The sequence below is a fragment of the Sciurus carolinensis genome, chromosome 6 (genome assembly GCF_902686445.1).
Source record: "Sciurus carolinensis chromosome 6, mSciCar1.2, whole genome shotgun sequence".
NCBI lineage: Eukaryota > Metazoa > Chordata > Mammalia > Rodentia > Sciuridae > Sciurus > Sciurus carolinensis.
The window spans coordinates 8,515,387-8,533,888 of NC_062218.1; the positions used below are offsets into that span (position 1 = coordinate 8,515,387).

An 18,502-nucleotide genomic window follows, 5' to 3' on the forward strand; every position below is an offset into this window, starting at 1 on the left:
TCATCAAATTTTGCAGACAGGCCATAGAGTTGCAATTCCATGGGGTTTTGCTCTTTTCAGTTTGAAAGGGAGAAAAAAAAACTGTACAGTAAGAAAGAAACTAACTTTATTGACACATTTCATCTGTGTGTCAGGAACTGGGATGAGTATTTTAATGTTTTCCCCTCTAATCCCTGCTCAGATGTGGTGAGGTATGGGTGTAATCTCATCTTAATAGTTGATGAAACTAAATGCCAGGTTGGTTAAGTAAGAGCGCATTTCATAGTCTTAAACTACCAAATAATCAGTCTATGATTCACAATTTTGTCAGAAATGTAAGCTGATCGCTACCGTATAATTACAATGAAGTCATCCTTCATTTACATCCAGTCGGATATATTTTAAATGCCCTTTAATAATATGAGCTTGTGAATCATATCATTTTGAAAGTTGGGTAGGTTATTTACCTTTCAGCCTTAATTTCTTTTTTTGTAGAAATAGTTGTAATGATGCTTTTGTGAATTACTTGTGGGTCAGATATCTTCATTGAGTCCTCTTGCAAATGTGTTTTACATGTCTTTGATACTTCTGGTGCCCATGAAGGATATGGAGAACATGTACAGTCTTTGCCCTGAAAGAGCTTACCATCTATCTACTTGGGGAGATAGGAAAACCAGCAGTGTCAGATTTGGGTTCTCATGGTGGATGTGTTCAGTGTGCTATGACAGCTTCATTCAGGAGCCACTGGTTCATAGTGTGAAGCCAAAGGAATCTCCATGAAGGGCGTGGTGACTGAACTGTATTGAAAAGTAGAGAGATCAGGCAAAGAAAAAAACTGGAAAGTGGAAAGGGCATTCTAGACATATGCCAAGAAAGAGTAATTTAACCATGGCAGGTTTGGAACTGCAGATAATTGAATGTATTCAGAAAGACCGGCATGCATGCAGGAGAGAGGTGAGGCACAAGGGGAGCGATGAGAGATGGGACTTATGGATGTGCAGGAACCAGAGAGGGGAACCTCGAACACCTTGTGTGCCCTTGTCACTAGTGCACTGTTGTTCTTCCTGCTTCTTTGCTCCCTTGAGGGAGCAGCTAGTTCTAGAGGACTTTGCTCTCTAAACAAAGGAAAGATGAAGGTCATCTTTTTCTTTGCTTCTTAATCTTAAAAGCAGACCTTAATGTGGGGAAAAAGGTACACTCATACATTGCTAGTGGGACTATAAATTGGTGCAGCCACTATGGAAATTCCTCAGAAAACTTGGAATGGAATCACCATTTGACCCAGTCATCTCACTTCTTGGTTTATTCCCAGAGGGCTTAAAATCAGCATACTACAGTGGCGCAGCCACATCAGTGTTTATAGGAGCTCAATTCACAATTGCTAAACTATGGATGCAACCTAGGTGCCCATCAACAGATGATTGGATGAAGAAAATGGTATATATACACAATGGAATATTACTCAGCATTAAGGAAAAATGAAATTGTGGCATTTGCTGGTAAATGGATGGAACTGGAGAATATCATGCTAAGCAATCACCCCTGTGCCCCCCAGCTCTGTCCTTTGGTCTTTTGGAGATGTACCTGTAAGGTAGAAGACAAGCTTTAGTTGGTGCCTTTCTGCCCAGGGAACTGCTTCCTTTCTCTCTCTCTCTTCCTTTTTTAAATCTATATGCCCTACAGGAGTCACTAGTTAGATGGTGATATTTACATTTAAGTTTAAAATTAAATAAAATTTAAAATTCCATTACTTATTCACATTAAGACATTACATCCTCAGTAACACATGGCCATTGGCTACTGTATTGGACAGTGCAGATCCAGCCTTTAAGTGCCATCACAGAATAGTCTACTTGGATAGCATTATTTGATTAAAGGTGAATAAGTATATTTTGTTTTAATTAATAACAAGGAAATTTAGGGTTTAATATGTTTTGTTTTATGTTCTGTAAATAAAAAATATGCTCGTCATTCATGAACACTCATTTTACCTTCAACTTAAATTATGGATAATTTTACCCAAACTTAAATTTCCTTTTGCTAGGCACAGTGGTACATGGCCTGTCGTCCAGGCTACTTGGGAAGTTGAGGCAGGAGGATCACTTGAGCTCAGAAGTTCCAGGCCATTCTGCAGTAGTGTTCTTGTGCTCTTGTGTGTGTTCCCCCCACCCCCTGCCTTTTTATGTGAAATCAAAGGAAATCTGGAAATAGAAATACTGGCACTCCCTTCCCGTTTTCCCCCTGGGAATTGGGGATTGAACCAAGGGTCTCTGCACACGCTAGGCAAACACTCTAGCAGTGAACTACATCCCTAGTCCTCCCCAGGTCTCACTAAGTTGCCCAGACTGGCCTCAGCCTCCTAGTAGTTGGGATTATAGGTGTGTGCCACTGTGCCCAGTTCAGGCTCACTCTTCTCTTTTACTTTTTCCTGAGCGTTCAACCCAGGGATACTTTACCAATGTGCTACACTTCCCGTCTTTTTTTTTTTTTTTTGTTATCCGGGATTGAACCCAAGAGTGCTTAACCACTGAACCCCATCCCCAGTCCTTTTTATTTATTTATTTTGAGACAGAGTCTTACTAAGTTGCCAAAGTTGGTCTTGAACTTGTGATCTTCCTGCCTCAGCCCCCTGAGTTGTTGGGAACACAGTTGTGTGCCACTGTCCACAGCTAGGCAGTTTTTTTTCAATTGGAAAATTGTGTGAATTCTTTGAGGAATGTCGTAAAATACAATGAGCACATGCGAACTCTGTGTACTCTTTCTTTTACCTTGCAGATATTTCTGTTGATTGTCTTCATGTGTATCACATTATTGATTGCCAGCCTCATCTGCCTTACTTTACCAGGTATGAGTTTATCTTAGCTTTCAGCTATTTATCAATATTTTTTAAAAAGTCATATCTTGCAGAGGTGTTTTCATCAAATATAAACTTAATTATCCTCATTTTTAATTCAGTATAGAATTTTGATCTATTTAGGGACTCCTCATTTTATTGAACTCACTTATATTAGGATCAAAGTCAAAATATAAGTCATGAATGGATTTTTGAAGAAAAGTACCTGTGATCACTCAGTTTTTATGGATATATTACAGAGTGGATTTTCTAAAAGTAATTTGTATGACTTAAGTCATTTTTTCAAGCCAGTCTTTTTTTTTTTTTTTTGGTACTGGGGATTGAACTCAGGGACACTTGACCACTGAGCCAGTCTTTTAATGTGAATTATGTTTGCTCCCATTATATAGTTATCTTTCCAATCTATTTCATACTGTTGCTAGAGCACATTATGAAGCCAGACTTTATTCTTTTTATCATCTGATATTCATGAATACTAACCTTCTTTGGCATTAAAGTTTTTTGGAAATTTTAATTAGACATTTCTTCATTTTAAAAGTATACACTGTGGTTGAATATATTCTTCTCCAGAGGTCAGGAATAAATGGGATACAGTCCAAAACCAGTGACAGAATTGTATAATAGCTCGGTCCTCCTCATCTATCATTTATATCCAGCAAGAAAATTCTGAATCATGTGGATAAGTAGCAACCACTTAAGTAATCATTAAGTAGAAGGTAATTTTCAACATTATTTTTTAAACAAGGTGATGATTTATTAACGTGAATAGTAAATACGTTTTTCAAAACTAAGGAAAATGCTTAAAGCTAATTTTCAGCTCTTGTAAGACATAAATGTGTATTGAGTTCCTTGATTATAACACCAGTTCAATATAATTTTATAAATAAAATTCATGTTAAATGTTTATTCCCATAAAACCTAAGGCTGGGAAAGTGAGACTAGGAAAATTAATTTCAAGTGATGTTTAAAAAAAAAAAATTTCCCCCTAATTTGAAGAAATTGTTATTAAATCTCCCACCTGATAAAAAATAAGAATTTCAGCTGGGCTTGGTGGTACACATCTGTAATCCCAGCAGTTTGGAAGGCTGAGGCAGGAGGATTACAAGTTCAAAGCCAACCTCAGCAAGTTAGCAAGACCCTGTCTCAAAATTTAAAAAAAGGCCTGAGTATCTGGCTCAGTGGTTAAGCATCCCTGGGTTCAATCCCTGGAAACCCCCCAATTAATAATAAAAATAAAGATTTTTAGTTTCTAAAGCATAATGATGTTGGGGGCGGATTACTGGGAATTGAACTCAGGGGCACTTGACCACTGAGCCACATCCCCAGCCCTATTTTGTATTTTATTTAGAGACAGGGTCTCACTGTGTCGCTTAGTGCCTCACTTTTTGCTGAGGCTGGCTTTGAATATGTGATCCTCCTGCGCCACTGGGATTACAGGCGTGCACCCCTGCACCTGGCAAGCATAATGATTTTTGACCTTTAAGATATTCTGTGTCCAGGTGCGGTGATGCACACATATAATTCTAGTGTTTTGGGAGGCTGAGGCAGAATGATTTGTGAGTTCAAAGCCAGTCTCAGCACCTTAGGCCCTAAGCAACTCAGAGAGACCCTGTCTCTAAATAAAATATTTAAAAAGGGCTGGGGATGTGATTGAGTGGTTAAGTGCCCCTGGATTCAATCATTAATAGCAGAAAAAAAAGATGTTCTCTGAAGTTCACTCCAACTCATATCAAAGGTGTTAAAATGACAAAATTTAGTTAACTTGAATGCAAGGCAATAGTAAACATGTTGCTAAAAAACATTTATGGTCTTAATGTTCCATTTTATGTTTTTTACCATAAATATTTTTAAAAAAATTAACAAAAGAAGGAAACCTAGTTTTTATACTTGAACTTGGTAATAAGAATAATTTAATTTTGCCCATTTTTGTTGCTCATGCTTGTAATCTGGGTGATATGGAAGATTGAGTGAAGCAGGAGAATTGCCAAGTTCAGATGTAGCTCAGTGGTAAAGCACCCCTGGGTTCAATCCCTAGTACCCCCCCAAAAAGAGGAACTGAGTTTCACTAAACATTTGTTAAGTAAATATTTCTGTTTAATCTGGTTTTACCATGTAACGTAAACTAATTTTAGTCACAGAAGTACTGAGACACAGTGTATGTTAGAGAGTGATAAAGATGCTGTTTGACCCCAGTATGTTACTTTTCCGTAGTTACATATTAACTGATAAGTTGTTACAAACTAAAAACTAACCCTCTCAACACTTTTTTAATGAGAAATATAGAATAGAAAGTGGTCATTAAACTTAAAATTAGCCCCCAAACAAAAAAAGACAAACTCTAGAATAGAACCATATGTAGAAAGTGGACATTTCTATGGAATTATTGATAATGATTTTGATACTTTCAAATTAATACGCACATGTGCATATTTCATTGTCTTTTTTTTTTTTTTTTTTTCCCTCCTCCTCTCTGTGGTGCTGGGGTTCCAAACCAGGGCCTTGCTCATTCATGCTAGGCAGGTGCTCTATCACTTAACTGTAACCCCCGCCCTGTGTTTGCTTCTAAAAGTAAGTTATTTTCACACCCAAGCTATTTTTTGAGTTTGTAAGAAATCTGTGGTCCATCCTCACAATGATGTAGACTCAAGATGTAGACATGAATTTAAATTCAGCTGCACTTGCATGACTTTGGTTGGGCAACATTCTGTTGCTGAGCCTGGTTCCTTCCTTCCCCCTGTCCCATCACTTCCCTTCCTTTCCTTTCTTTCCTTCTTTCTTATAATAGGGATTGAACTTGGGGTCTTGCAAATGCTAGGCAAGTACTTTACCACTGAGCTACAATTCCAGCCCTTTTTATTTTTTAAATTTTGAGATGAGGGTCTCACTAGGTTGCCTGGGCTGACCTCAAGCTTTCTGTCTTCCTGCTTCACATCACCAAGTAGCTGGGATTACAGATGGTACATCTCCATGTCTTACTTGAGCCTAGTTTCCTTATCTTTAAAATGTGAGTAAGGGGTTTGTTGGAGGATGAATGAGATAATGTGTGGAAAATAGGTGTTCAAAAATAACACTACCATATCAGGAAAGTAATCTATAGGGAAAAGTATAATAGATATTTGACTCTTGTCATCTCTAGCCTTATTGAGAAGTAATCATGTAAATAAAGTTACAAATTATGTAAATTATCTTACCTTTGAGATTGTGTGGATGCACTGTAAAATTGATTTCTCTCAACCTTATATAGCTCTCAATTTTGTCTTACCTTCCAATATATTTAGGTGATCTTAATTGTTTCTAATAAAGTTTATATGGTATTCTTCTACGTTTGTGCTTTAAAGTGTTATTGTGTCTACCCTTTATTAAAATTAGGTTTTGATGAACAAACTCTTTAGAAGAAAATTGTTCTAAATTGTAATGTGGCTAAATTTTAAAAAGTGTTAACAAAACAAATATAGAAAAAATTTCCACCTTTATTCTGTTATGTACATAATGATTTCAATTGGTTAAAGACAGTGAAAACAGTACCCTCAGGCTAGGAAGAAGATGTAATTGACCTGGAAAATCAAAGTGCATATCTTGGTAGAGTTCATCCCCTCTGACTTAACGTTTTGGTTGTTCCTTGATCAAATAACTGTGTGCGCTAAGCGGTGTTTTTTTTTTTTTTTTCCTAGTGTGAAAATACTAATTAAACATCAGAATGCAGTTCCCTTTACCTAGCCACTTGTCTCATTTGTCAGCCTTTTTATTTTCAGTATTCGCTGGTCGTTGGTTAATGTCCTTTTGGACGGGAACTGCCAAAATCCATGAGCTCTACACAGCTGCTTGTGGTCTGTATGTTTGCTGGCTAACCATAAGGGCAGTGACAGTGCTGGTGGCATGGATGCCTCAGGGACGAAGAGTGATCTTCCAGAAGGTTAAAGAGTGGTCTCTTATGGTAAGTTTTTGTAATAAAAGATTCATCTCGTTAGGTGTACTGAATATTTTTCTATTCATTTCTTTAAATCCCTTACTCTTACTTTTGTTTCATTATAATGGTCTTTTTTTTTTAATTTGGAGGGAAAAACTCCTTTAATTTAGTAGTTTTCAGCTTCATTCTGAGAACCACAGTCTAAGCTCAAATGTATTTGAGGGTTAAAAGAAAAACTAAGTAAAACCCTTGAGTAAACAAGGTAATTTAAAATTAAGGAAACTTATTTGAGGAGATTGATTGCATTTTTAAGAGAGGAGATACTCTGTCAAATTAAAAACCAAATTTTAATAGAATTTTCTCTTACTGGTATTTTTTCCAAAATATTTTTTGATCTGTTTGAATATGAAAGTCTTCAGGATCTAGTGAGTGTTTTTCATATAAATTGTATTCCTTTAATCCTATGGGAAATTCTTGATTATTGTGAAAATATAAGAAATAGTGAAAATTATTCCTCTCAAAAAAAACTGTGGATCACAATTGTAGGGTTAAAAAAAGTAAGATGATTCAAGTATGGTGATTAATGTCTATTTATGTATCATTGGCTATGGCTAATAAATATGTTCAGGTCATTGCTCGTGACTTTTGATTTGTACAATAAGTGTAATTTTGCATCTAGATTTGTAGTTTGATGTCATTTAAAATTTGTCCATTTACTGTTAAGGTTCATTTTTATGTTTATAACTTGTTATTTTGACATTATTTAATTGTACAAATCACCATGTATAGTATATGTATACTGAGTATAATGATAAATCAGAGTACTTGATATTTTCACTTGTTTACAATGATTATGTGTTCATAAAATCCATTTTTATAGTGAGAAATTTATTGTGTATTATGAGTGGAGAGGTTTAATTGCTATTTGTAAGGTAATGAAATACTTTTTATCAAATACAGGCATCTTGTTTTCATTTGATATTCTTCCATATCATTACACATTACCCTATAAAGAAGTACTGTCTTCCATGCATATCATATTTGATCTGTTATTGAAAACAAATAGTCACTGAGGTTACCTTAAAAAGAGGTCTGCAAAGACTGATTTCATTACCAGAATTTCATAATTGCTCTTTCACATAATGTCAATTTTATTTTCTTTTTTTCCCCTATATTTTGTATTGGTGTATTGGTATACATCATGATTGGATTTTTTGTTACGTATTTGTACATGCACACAATATTACAAAATAATTTGGCTACTATCATTCCCTCAACTTTATTTTCTTGCCACTTGGTTCAGCTTTTAGAGTTAAAGTAATACACTAGCCATGTGTCTAAATGAACAGATATAGACCATAGCTGTCATCTAGTACTTTTGGATGAGGGCAGTCTAAAGGAAGCCTATTTGATCAGTTTGATTAATAACTAGGATTATGCAGAACCCTTCCCCTATATCAGTCCATCTCAGGGTTCATGGATCAGCCTGTGGAAGGGACTGTTGGACCAGGGTTCTCCACCAGTCAGTAGTTTTTTCTTAGACAAACAGAAGCCTACACCTGTGAATGGAATTGTGAGAAAAACAGCACAGCCACCTAGTTATTATTAATTTATAATAAAATGAATTTTCTGTAATCCCTTTTCTAGCTACAATGAATACAATTTTAAAGTTTTCATTATAGTTTGAATTCTTGTGTTCATGGATCCAGGAAATTTCATTTGAACATGCAACATAAAAATGCATATGAGTATTTTAAAGTAGTATAGTTGTTATGTTAGGCATCAGGTCAAAGAGAAAATATAAACCTCCAGATGGAATAAAGAGTTTGTCTAAAAGTCAGGAAGATCATCTTTACTGACAATGGTCTCTTGCTTCCTAATAGATAATGAAGACTTTGATAGTTGCTGTGCTGCTGGCTGGGGTTGTCCCACTCCTTTTGGGGCTCCTGTTTGAGCTGGTTATTGTTGCTCCCTTGAGGGTTCCTTTGGATCAGACTCCTCTTTTTTATCCATGGCAGGTAAATGCTTGTCTTTTGCTGTTCATATTTTAAGTTGTTGGGATCAGAAAAGAATGCTTTTAAGTGAATGATTAAGAATAATTTTAAGTGATTTTTAATTTGTAAGCAGTTGCTTTAGAAAGGCTCCTTGCTTTCTATTCTAGGAACATTTATAAAATTGTATAAATAATTTCCATTAATCTTTTGCTTTCAAAACTTTTAGGTCATATAATTTCTTTAAAAGAGCTTACCTTATAGATTAAAATACCCCTATTCATCCAGACTTCTCCAGTATTTAAAGATACAAAGTAATGTGTCGATTTTTTTCTTTCTTTCTTTCTTTCTTTCCTTTTTTTGTACCAGGTATTGAACCACTGAGCCACATCCTCCACTCTATTTATTTTTTATTTTGAGACAAGGTCTCACTAGGTTGCTTTGAACTTGGAGTACTCCTACTTCAGCCATCTGAGCTGCTGGCACCATTGTACCTGGCTGTTATTTTCACTTTTGAGCTAAAGTAAAATATCTTGCTGTTTTTGACTTAAAGACGTCAATACTTTTGAATAGTTGGCACCATATTTCCCCATAATGTCTCAGGCTTATTAAAAAAAGTATTCTGATAGAATCCGTATATCATAGCAAAGGTCTTAAAGCTCATTGGAAAAGTTTAATTTTTCTGTTATACTTAATGCCTGAGGTTTTTAACATTATAAAATCAAGATCGCAAGTTCTTAGTAGGTATTGGGGTGAGGGGTGAAGAGATAGGCAGTGACTTCAGTCCTTCAAAGGTATTTCAACCTTTTTTTTTTTTTTAAACCTCTTAGTGTATAACACACAGACTACTTATGTACCCTTTCCAGCTTTCTGGTTTCTAGGTTTTCAGGAAAATGAAAATGAAAATATTTGAGCCATATTTTTCTTCCTCTGCTTAGAAAGCAGATGGAGAATTTCAACAAACTTCATTTAACAGAAAATATTTAAGGGCTTTAATATGTGGCCAAACTCTGAACTATGTAACCCAGGTCAAAATGAGGCCACTACAGGAACCTGAGAAACTTACATTTTGGTGGGAAAGCTAGACAGGTACACAGGTAGTTTGTGTGTGATAAGCCCAGGAGCTATAGCTATCCCAAAAGTCTGAAGGAATGAGATTACTGAATGTTCTCAGTGAGACCTAGGTTAGAGAAGTGCTTTGACTAAAAAGGGCTCAGCAGCTGTAGAAAGACTACGAAGGGCAATCAGAACACATGCCAGTGACAACTGCTTGCAGAACTGGGAGCTTCCAGAGAGAAGAAAACACAGGAGAGAGAGTGTATTACACACTCACAAAAACAGAACACAACGGTTGTGGTGGAGCTTTGTAGCATGAATTTTGAAGACATTCAGCAGATTAATGTAATAGTCACCACAAGGGGCTCAGTTTGGAACCTTGAAGGTCAGCAAAGCACAGAACAAAATCACAGAAGAAAGAATTGAGGGGAAATACAAGTATCTTAGGAAAGTGTTTTACTCCAGGAGTCTTAACTTAAAGATAACAGGACTTCTGGAAGGAAAAAATGTAAGCAGCATTGAAACAAAACTAGAAAAATTTAATTAGATTGAAGAAAGGTCTGATTCTGAAGGTTGAAATGTTTGATCACATTTGATGAGATTGAGATCAACAAGACAAGATGGAAGAGAAAAATATTTGGGTATATTTTGGCAAATATTTAAGGATAAAGAGACATCTTTCAAGCTTCAAAAAAATTATACTGCTCCTGGACATTTTTACTTTAGCACTGAAAGCCATAAGATAGAATTTAGAGACAATTAAGAGAAAGGGGGGAAAAAAGAGAAAGATTTACATCTCTGTGGGACTATACAGTTCAAGTTATCTAAATACAGTATCTGATAACTTTGCTTAAATAGTAAACATGATTATTAATTCCTTTTAAACTGAGGAAACAGGAAAGAGAGAGAGAGAAAAAAAAAAAGGGAACAAAAACCAATCTTCCTGCCCCTAGACAAAATGCCACTTGTTTTGCCTGTCAGGATGAGCATTTATGTTTGAGGATATGTAGGAATTCAGTTGCATTTCACCCTCTCACTTCTTTTAGGAAGATACATATACTATTCAATCAAACCAGTAAATTGGCATGTTGACCTCAAGATAATGGACAATGAAGAGAATAGCAGGATAAGCAAAATCTACATCAAAATGACACTACATATTTTCAATGGGAACTGTACATATAGCTGCAGATAAATTCATGGGAGAAAACATGGAGGGCATATACTCAATGCCAGTAATAGTTAACTGTTGGAGGGGGATTGAGGTAGCAGTAACAGAAGGCTCCAGCTCTCTGCAAAGGCTTCAGTTTTATATAAGTAGATTTCAGTGTTAGGTGTTAACATTTTTAATGTACATATATTTTTAAGATACATGTACATATGTATATATATTTTAATGTATATATATTTTTAAGATATATATGAAGGGCGTTATGTGCCTTCTTAAGGATTTCAGGGTTATAAACATGAAATCTATCTACTTCTAGGATCTGATTTGCATTTAAGAAATAACTTGGTGAATGGAGGGAATGGTAAGCACTTTGACTAGCTGGTGGAGAGAGGAGGATGGCAGGTCAGGCAGTAGTACCAAGAGGAATTTGATGTGCACTAATACTGGGAATAAAAAGCAGAAGGGATTTTAATGGTTCAGCAAGAAAACTGCAAATGCCCCAAGCTCAAAGCTGCTCACAGCTTTGGAGTAGTTTCTTTGGGTCATTCTTGTTTCCACAGTCTTATTTTGATATATATTAGCTCAGTCAAAACCAGTAAAGCAGAGTAAGGATGGTGTGATTTAATAAAATCATGGCATGTTTTATTTGATCATTAAAATTTCCATTAATGTTTAGACTTTTCCTAATTTTCTTGGGAAAAATGGTTTAGATCAAAGGATTCAGGAATGATTTTTCACAGGAACTCTAAACTTAAGCATATGAAGAAAAATTTCCTGGATTTTGCAGTATATATTAATTTTTTTTTTGTCAAATTATTACCAATTTTGTAGAAGTTCTGTTTTGAAGTGTGAAATACGAGAATATAGTGTTGCCTCTCTGCTAGGTTTATTGTTACAAAATAACAACAAAAATGTGTTAAATGGTTTTTATTACTCTAGGACTGGGCACTTGGAGTCCTGCATGCCAAAATCATTGCCGCTATTACATTGATGGGTCCTCAGTGGTGGTTGAAAACTGTAATTGAACAGGTAAGCAAAATCAGTTTTCAGAGAAAGACATTGAAATTGGTTTGTGATTATGTTCAACTAATTAAACTGTTCATGTTTCTACTTTTAATCCGTTATCTTCTAAGTTTCAGTTCTGTGGCCTATTTCAACAAAATTGACACAGATGTATTAATGTAGTTTGGAAATTGTAATCTAGAGCTTATATATTTTTTATCCTTTATCATTAAATAAAAGAATACAGATTATCCTATAAATAGGACACCGGTACAATATACATATATATTTATATACTATATATGTGTACATAAATACACTGTCCTCGAAATTAAATGACAAGCTAGTTCTAGAAAATACTATCATGAATGTGTTCCATGTATTACATAGGTATGTAATATTTTGTTCAGTTGGACTTCAGTAAAAAATAACTTGTAGTAAAAGGAATGGAACTCTAAAAACATAGCACTTACTGCAAAGGTACCATAAATGGTGTATGTGTTGCTCAGTTTTAAGTTTTTTCATAGGTATTCCACATCTGGGAAGATGGGAAAAAGTGGGATAATGTGCACATATAACGTGTTTTTTTTTTTTTTTTTTTTTTTTTTTTTTTATGAGAGGGTATTTGATCACTTGTGGGTAAAAAAATAACTTATGCCCTGCAAATGTATAATTCTTAAAAAGGTAGCTTTGAATTCTAGTGTTTCAACAAAGAATACTAAATTTTTAGAGAAGTGACAAGTCAAAGGAAAAAGATTTTGAGATCTAGGGGTGACGTACTGGAGGAAGACAGATAAGTGGCAGATTAAAAGAATACTAGTTTATTAAAACTTGTTATTGTAGCTTCCTCTGGCATCACTAGGCTACAGGGTCAAAATTGTCTTCAGTAGTTAACCTTTGTTATTCTTGTTGAGGGAGAGGAGTAGGCTACCTTTTGTCTCTGCCTTCTGCTTTTAGGTAAATAGAGGAAGGACTGAATACTTTCTTACATGAGCTGCTCACTTGCCTTCAGCTCAAAACAGTCCTTGTACTGAGGAAGTATAGGTATTTAGGAGTGGCATATTTTGGTCTTACATACCACCATGAATTTTCATCTAGCCACTTTTAAGCCTCAGCTTAAAAGATTAATCAGTAACTTAAAACACCTAGAAGATGTGTCCAAAATAGAGGCCAAAATGTCATACATGCCTTTTCTAGAGCAGGAGTTCTGATGAAGCTTATTATCATTCATGTTACTAAGACTGTAGTAGATAGAAGAAAAGAAGTCATCATTTGAGACAATAAGTAAAAGACTGGGAAAAAATAGATTAAAAAGGCAGAGTTGTTTATGAATCTTCTAGCTACATAGCACCTAATACTATTAGTGTATTAGGGAACTGACAATTCTGAAAGAATCTGAAAGGGAAATGTGGAAAACAACTCCATTTGCAATAGCCTCAAAGAAAATAAAATACTTGGGAATCAATCTAACCAAAGAGGTAAAAGATCTCTACAATGAAAACTACAAAACATTGAAGACAGAAATGGAGGAAGACCTTAGAAGATGGAAAGATCTCCCATGTTCTTGGATAGGCAGAATTAATATTATCAAAATGGCCATATTACCAAAAGTGCTATACAGATTCAGTGCAATTTGGATTAAAATCTCAATGATGTACCTTACAGAGATAGAGCAAGCAATCATGAAATTCATCTGGAAGAATAAGAAACCTAGAATAGCTAAAGCAATCCTTAGCAGGAAGAGTGAAGCAGGGGGTATCGCAATACCAGAACTTCAACTATACTACAAAGCAATAGTAACAAAAACAGCATGGTACTGGTACCAAAATAGACAGGTACATCAGTGGTACAGAATAGAGGACATGGACACAAACCTTAAATAAATACAATATTCTCATACTAGACAAAGGGGCCAAAAATATGCAATGGAGAAAAGAGCCTGTTCAACAAATGGTGGTGGGAAAACTGGAAATCCATATGCAGCAGAATGAAACTAAACCTCTGTCTCTCACCCTGCACAAAACTCTGCTCAAAATGGATCAAGGACCTCGGAATCAGACCAGAAACCCTTCATCTTATAGAAGAAAAAGTAGGTCCAAATCTTCAACATGTCAGCTTAGGATCAGACTTCCTTAACAGGACTCCCATAGCATAAGAAATAAAAGCAAGAATCAATAACTGGGATAGATTCAAACTAAAAAGCTTTCTTTCAGCAAAGGAAACTATCAGCAATGTGAAGAGAGAACTACAGAGTGGGAGAAAATCTTTGCCACTCATACTTCAGATAGAGCACTAATCTCCAGAATATATAAAGAACTCAAAAAACTCTACACCAAGAATACAAATAATCCAATCAACAAATGGGCTAAGGAAATGGACAGAAGATCTACAAGCAATCAACAGATATATGAAAAAAATGTTCAACATCTCTAGTAATAAGAGAAATGCAAATCAAAACTACCCTGAGATTCCATCTCACCCCAATTAGAATGGCGATTATCAAGAACACAAGCAACAATAGGTGTTGGCGAGGATGTGGGGGAAAAGGTACACTCATACATTGCTGGTGGGGTTGCAAATTAGTGCAACCACTCTGGGAAAGCGATGTGGAGATTCCTCAGAAAGCTTGGAATGGAACCACCATTTGACCCAGCTATCCCACTCCTTGGCCTATACCCAAAGGACTTAAAACCAGCATACTACAGAGATACAGCCACATCAACGTTCATAGCTGCTCAATTCACAATAGCCAGATTATGGAACCAACCTAGATGTCCTTCAGTTGATGAATGGATAAAGAAACTGATATATATATATATATATACATACACACAATGGAATATTACTCAGCCATAAAGAATAGCAAAATTATGGCATTTGCAGGCAAATGGATGAAATTGGAGAATATCATGCTAAGTGAGATAAGCCAATCTCAAAAAACCAAAGGATGAATGATCTCGCTGATAAGCGAATAATGACACATAGTGGGGGGGGGGCAAGAATGGAGGAAGGAGGGACTATATAGAGGGGTGGGAGGGGTGGGAGGAAGGAGAAAATAACAGAATGAATCAAACACAATTACTCTATGTAAATGTATGATTACACAAATGGTATGCCTTTACTTCATGTACAAACAGAAACAACATGTATCCCATTTGTTTATATAAAAATAAATTAAAAAAATAAAGAAACTCTGAATGTTGAACAGATTATCATAATAACTATAAACAGAGAAAATGTGTTTTGAAAAAAAAAAAACTTTTGGGAACAAGGTTTATGATTATGCTTCACAATTTGTTTTGACTTAGGAAAAAATAACCAGTTTGAATCCTTTTGAGTTGACAGCCTAGAAGAATTTGTTAGGTATTTTTGTTCTAATTTTCTCCTATTGTTTCAGGTTTATGCAAATGGCATCCGGAACATTGACCTTCACTACATTATTCGTAAACTGGCAGCTCCAGTGATCTCTGTGCTCTTGCTTTCCTTGTGTGTACCTTATGTCATAGCTTCTGGCGTGGTTCCCTTACTAGGTGGGTAATGCTGGCTGTGGAACTTGCTTTAAAGAGCACTTAATTATTAACACTGTGGTGTTATCACTTAAGTGACAGACTGTCTGACTTCAGATCTTTGTTGGTGAATAAATATAAACCTAGCTAAAACAATAATTTTTAAAAAACCAATAATTTCACAATACTTCTTAGATTCGACTACTCAGGGTAAGAGTAAAAGGATCTTAAAGCTCTTTGGTACAGGGTTTTTTGTTTTGTTTTGTTTCCTCCTCTAGGTGGGGGATAAAATATTGAAATTTGTATTCTTCCCCAAATAGGATCCGTTTCCTTCAGTTTGTTTTCTTCTTGCTGGAAGTGCTGCGATCATATACTTCTACAATTAAGTGTTTAATCTTTAAAAAATGTTCTCTATCACAGAAGGAAAACCAAGAGGAGATGTCAATTTGTCAAACTTCTGTAACTAATTTATCAGTTGGTACTGAGAAATCCTCAGAGGATGTTATACTCAGAATATTTTCAAAATTATTTGAAAACTTTTTTTCTACTGAATTCCCTCTCTTAACATTTACAAGTTGCCTAAGTCAGAAATCTTGAAGTCTATCATATTGCCCTAGGTCCTCTGTTCTCCACACCCAGTGGTCTTCAGAACCTACTGGTGGATCTTAGCAGTCTAGTCTCTCTCCTCTGGCACTTTTGACACCTTTGTCATGACAAAAGCCTTGTTGAGACTTTTGTCTTTCTCCTCAACTTTAGTACCTTCTATCTGGTCTTCTGCTTTGAACCTGTCACACTACTGCATTTTCCATGTTGTGGTCACATGCCTTTTCAGAAGCATTGTACCTCTTTGATGAACATTTTGTCATTGGTTCCTCTGCGGCCAATTAAGTGCAATCCAGCTTCCTGGCACAGTGTACAGGGCTCCTCTTCTTTCTGTGGTCTGGGCTCCAGTTTGACTCTACTCCATGTGTTCCTCTTTGAGCGTGACGCAACAGAATGGCTTCCTCTCAGACATGACCTCTTCTCACACGTTTCTCCATACTTTTATCTTATTCTCTGCCAGAAATACCCCCCCCTTTTTTTTTTACCTAATCATGAGAAAAAGACTTTAGAAAAGATAACCACTATGCTTTTTAGTGAAGTGTAACATGGATACAAGTATGTGACTTTACTAGGTCAAGAAGCAGGACTTTTCCAGTCCTGTGTAAATCCCCTTATAGTGTATGTACCCTTCCTTACCTGTAGGGATGCTACTGGCCTGACTTCCTACAGAACCTTTGTTTCTCAATTTGATGTGAATTATGACTGCCAAGTATCATACATACCTTATTAAAGTACACATGCAAAAATATAATTCAGTACTGGAGTTATGACTCAGTGCTGGAGTGCTTGCCTAGCATGTGAGGCACTGGGTTCAATTCTCAGCACAACATATAAATAAATTAATAAAATAGAAGTCTATCAACATCTAAAAAATATTTTTAAAAATACATATATAATTCAAAACTCAATACTTGGTTGACAGACTACTTCATTAAAAACTAATCATCTAGCAGGATGGTACACACCTGTAATCCCAGCCACTCGGGAGGCTAAAGCAGAAGGATTATGAGTTCAAAGCCAGCTTCAGCAATTTTAGCAAGGCCCTAAGCAACTTAATGAGACCTTGTCCCTAACTAAAGCATAAAAAGGTTTGGAGATGCAACTCATTAAGTGTCCCTGGGTTCAATCCCTGGTACCAAAAAAAAAAAAAAAGAAAGAAAGAAAAAGAAAAAAAGAAGTTATTTAGAATATTTAGAATAATATTTTTAATAAAAAGTAGATAATTTTATTTTCTGGTGTACTGTTTAAGCTATTGTAGGAATATCATTTTATCTTAGTATTATCTTCTCATTAGTATGTATTATATCCTGTCCATTGATAGTATAGATAGACTTAAGAATTACTGTTTGGATTTCTAAGCCTAAACTTTTTTATATTTTCACTATTAGAATTTGTTGTTTTAGTTTGTTTGTTTTTTGCAGTATTGGGGATTGAACCTAGCGACAGACTTACTACTGAACTACATCCCCAGCCCTTTTTTATTATTAGAGAAGGGTCTTGCTAAGCTGCTGAGGCTGACCTCAAACTGATTCTCTGGCCTCAGCCTCCTGAGTCATTGGGATTACTGCATCACTATACCCGGCTTTGCACTTTTAGAAGTTTCATTGTGAACTCTACTGGAAAGACTTTATAGAAGGGGAAGATGGTAGTAAATTAATTTTTTTTTAGCACTTTTTGACTCTCTGTAGGTGCTTTACATAATTGTTACATATTCTTAGAAGAGTTTTGAAGCCGAGTTCATAAAAATGAGAGTCTTGATGAAATTATGTTTTAATGAGTGTGAGGATGATTCAGACTCCCAAGTTCAGCTGCAGAATTCGCTCTCTTTCCACTACAGTGGACTCTTGTGGGGTTTGGAATAGTCCAGTTGAGGGTATTAATTTTTTTTCTTTAAAAATACTTCATCTGATTTTAAAGTTGCCCTCCCAAGGAAGACTTAAAATTTATGAGTTAAAAGTTGAAAAATATTTGAGTGTTCTCAAAGCTTAAGGAACAGATCTTTCATTAGTTAAACACCTTTTTTGTTTGTTTGTTTGTTTGTTTATTTATTTATTTATTTTATTTATTTATTTTTGGTACCAGGGATTGAACCCAAGGGGTGTTTAACCACTGAGCCACATCCCCAGACCTTTTTAATATTTTATTTAGAAACAGGGTCTCACTGAGTTGCTTAGGGCCTTGCTAAATCACCAGGACTGATTTTGATCTTGGAATCTTCCTACCTCAGCCTCCTGAGCTGCTGAGATTACAGGGTGTGCACCACTGCTGTTTTTATTTTTTGAACTGTGATGTAACTAATATGTGTAATGACACTAGCTACTTGTGGAGTCCAGAATGTTCAAACTTGAAGGAACTTGAGCAGTCATTTAATCCAGCTCACTCACGTTGTAGAAAGTCAACAGATCTTGGGCTTTTAAAAGGTTCATCTTGAGT

General features: G+C 35.6%; 1 protein-coding gene across 2 annotated transcripts in view; it reads left to right on the forward strand.

The window, feature by feature from the left end:
• Marchf6 (membrane associated ring-CH-type finger 6) overlaps positions 1–18,502 on the forward strand; it is a 72,894-nt gene that overhangs the window by 52,339 nt on the left and 2,053 nt on the right. Inside the window, exons 20-24 of one of the 2 annotated variants that reach the window (XM_047555093.1) lie at positions 2,755–2,824; positions 6,571–6,767; positions 8,624–8,758; positions 11,898–11,987; positions 15,358–15,490. In XM_047555093.1, the coding sequence (XP_047411049.1) occupies positions 2,755–2,824; positions 6,571–6,767; positions 8,624–8,758; positions 11,898–11,987; positions 15,358–15,490 (625 nt within the window). The remainder of the gene's footprint in view (positions 1–2,754; positions 2,825–6,570; positions 6,768–8,623; positions 8,759–11,897; positions 11,988–15,357; positions 15,491–18,502) is intronic. The other variant, XM_047555094.1, reaches the window with a different exon arrangement.